This window comes from Microtus ochrogaster, unplaced genomic scaffold (assembly GCF_000317375.1).
Source record: "Microtus ochrogaster isolate Prairie Vole_2 unplaced genomic scaffold, MicOch1.0 UNK77, whole genome shotgun sequence".
NCBI lineage: Eukaryota > Metazoa > Chordata > Mammalia > Rodentia > Cricetidae > Microtus > Microtus ochrogaster.
In genome coordinates this window covers 477,008-480,059 of record NW_004949175.1, presented here as the reverse complement: position 1 = coordinate 480,059, position 3,052 = coordinate 477,008, and the positions used below count along the sequence as shown (strand labels likewise).

The 3,052-nt window shown below is 41.9% G+C and overlaps 1 protein-coding gene across 1 annotated transcript in view; it reads left to right on the top strand.

Annotated features, from left to right (window-relative positions):
* Pkp2 (plakophilin 2) overlaps positions 1–3,052 on the top strand; it is a 57,052-nt gene that overhangs the window by 20,406 nt on the left and 33,594 nt on the right. The window contains exon 5 of the mRNA XM_005370368.3: positions 664–871. Within this exon, the coding sequence (XP_005370425.1) occupies positions 664–871 (208 nt within the window). The remainder of the gene's footprint in view (positions 1–663; positions 872–3,052) is intronic.

Genomic DNA, 3,052 nt, shown 5'->3' with positions numbered 1-3,052 from the left:
GGCTGTAGTGCACTAAGGTGTGCACTAGCATACTCAGCTGTGTGGTCTGTTTTGCTCTTCCCTTCCTAGCTGTGGCTCTCTTCTTAGTAGCCGGCATGTTCCTCTTTGCATGTATAGGTAGAAGAAATGTTTTTAAATAACACATTAAAGGGTATAAATTTTTTACTTAAAATTCTCATGTAGCTTATGTCATTCTTTTAAGTTCTCTAAGCAGTTGATGATAACTTAGGTTTGGAGGTAGGTTTCAAGGCTGCTAACATTGCCGTAATAAAAGCATTTTTTCTGCTATTGATGGTAATTCCTATTCGTTTTCATCAAGTATAAAACTTTATTCTGGAAAAATGTACTCATGTAATTTGTGAAATTTTGCATTCTTTCATCCAACTCTCTGCTCCAGATCTGAGATTATCCTGTGTTTATTGCTTTCCAGTCTTCAGTAACAAATTCTTTTCTCTCTACTTAGCCCTTTACCCATCCTTTGTTACTTAACCATTCTTCTTCAAGCTCGCTGACAGATTATCCTATCGGACAGGTACGATACGAGTCTCATATTGGGCTACATATAGTTGTTGACTAATAAGAATTAGAATCAGCAAACATCTGTCCCTAAGATATTGAATGTCGAAATTCCTAAGAGGGATATATCCATTTATTCATCCCTAGGTTAATCAGCTCCGAGGCATCCCTAAGCTGCTGCAGCTGCTCAAGGTCCAGAATGAAGATGTCCAGCGGGCTGTGTGTGGGGCCTTGAGGAACTTGGTTTTTGAAGACAATGACAACAAGTTGGAGGTAGCTGAGCTGAATGGAGTACCTCGCCTACTCCAGGTGCTGAAGCAAACCAGAGACTTGGAGACAAAAAAGCAAATAACAGGTATTTCCTGCTAGCCAGTAAGAGCCCAGCAAGGCAGTGCCCATCCAGGTGCTTTCTGTCATGTGTTTTTCTTAGGTTTCCCATAGCACGTGATGAATAAGGTCATTGATCCACGCTACTGTGGCCTATATCCAGAACCAGAGCTCCTTTCTTCTGAAGGAGAAAGTATTATGAAGCTTTTGCTTAGTATTTTTTTTTTTTTTTTTTTTCGAGACAGGGTTTCTCTGTAGCTTTGGAGCCTGTCCTGGAACTCCCTTTGTAGACCAGGCTGGTCTCGAACTCACAGAGATCCGCCTGCCTCTGCCTCCCGAGTGCTGGGATTACAGGCGTGCGCCACCACCGCCCGGCTTGCTTAGTATTTTCATTAGAAACTCTGTACACCTATGACTAAATGTTTTTAAAGCAGTTGACAAGATTGACTGTGTGGAAATTCTACTCAGCTTCACTCCTCAGCAGCTCTGGTTTGAGAATGAGTGGGGATGGGATGTTACCCCAGGTATCTCAAAATTTCTAAAGGAAAATGAGAAGCATGTCCACCCAGTGTTTATGCAACAATCCGCTTTCTGGATCTGTGAGAGGAGTGCCATGGAGAGGTACAGAAATGTTCACTGTTCTAATTGCTCAAAATGCAAAGAGCCATTTTTCCTGTCTTTCTCTTATCTGCACTCTGCTTACTGCAGCCTTCATAACTCAAGAGATTTTGAAATGTAGTTATCACCTAGAAGATTTTAAATTTTGAGCTGTTGTGAGGCATTAAACCTCAGTTATTCTGTCAAAGATTCTGTGGCTCAAAGAATGAAGTTATCAAAAGGTTTTAAAAATTAATAATAATAGTTACCAGTGTTCTGGCAAATCCTTTTTTTTTCTTACTATCAGGGCTTGAACCTACACCCTGTTCATGCTTGACAAGTTTGCGGCTAGACAAATCTCTTCATTTTTTTTCTATAAAATTTTACCAATATATCCTACTTAAAATATTCTATTTTTATATTTTGTTTTTTTTTAACTCTGCTGGGCCTTTGTCCACGCTGAGCTAGGGATACCTAGCTCTTACTTTGATATATTAACAGTATAGACTGTATGAAGGGTGACACCAAGCTGCCCTGCTGTCGACATGCAGTGTGTCCCTACAGGATGCCTCTCACATCCGTCACCTCCATGAAGATATCTGCAGAACGCAGCAGTGATGCTTTCGTTCAGCCCGCATTCAGAGCACACCTTCAATGTTGGGCACTGTGCCTGGAACTGGGGAACTGTTTGGTTTCTCCATCTACTCAACTAGAGCAGAGACTCTCTGTGCTAAAAGACCAAACCTTCCTTTCAGAACCCAGCATTTCTTCGGGCAGCAATGAACTTTAGGAAAATCAAGCGTATTCTCTTCATGGTCAGAGAAGACTCTTGGGAGGAGGCTGTCTCATTGTGGACCTTTAAAGGAAAGTAAGGGTCTTAGTGGAGTTTTGAAGGAGAATGACAGTTATTCTTGGCAAAGTGGCCGTGACTAGGAAAGGAGGAGGTGGGAGCAGCTCCTGGTCACATAAAGGAAACCTGAAAATCAGTGATTGGGTTAGGAAACATACTAGCAGGAGAAACTGGACAAGGAAAATAATCCATTAAACCATCCTTTTCTTGTGCAGGTGGAAGAAGGCTAAAGTCAAGGCACATTCTGTGATGCTGGTGCTATAGAAACCATCCAGGCATTAGAGGGTACTTGCATGGCTAATGGTGCAGTGCAGGCCAGACCTCCCTACAGGAGGGCATTTAATTAAGTATTAATTGAAGTGAACTTTGGCATTTGATACAGATTGTTCTAAATTATTTCCTTTGGCTCTAGAACAACTAAATAAGTGCTTTCTAGGCCTCAGGAAGAAACTGTTGCTCTAACATAGATACAGCTACATAATAAAACCTGGATGTGAGTCTTCCCTTTATTGGCCCTGCTCTCATTAGGTCATTGGTTTCCTAGTGACAGAATTTTGGGGGTTTTAAGGATGCATGTTGTTTCTGTAGGTGTGACAGGTAGCCCTGCCTGGGCCTTAAATGTTTGCCTCATTCTTATCAGTGTTAGGATTATAAGCAAGTGCCATCAGATCCAGCAAAAAATGTTCCTTTTTTCCTTCCTTCCTTCCTTCCTTCCTTCCTTCCTTCCTTCCTTCCTTCCTTCCTCCCTCCCTCCCTCCCTCC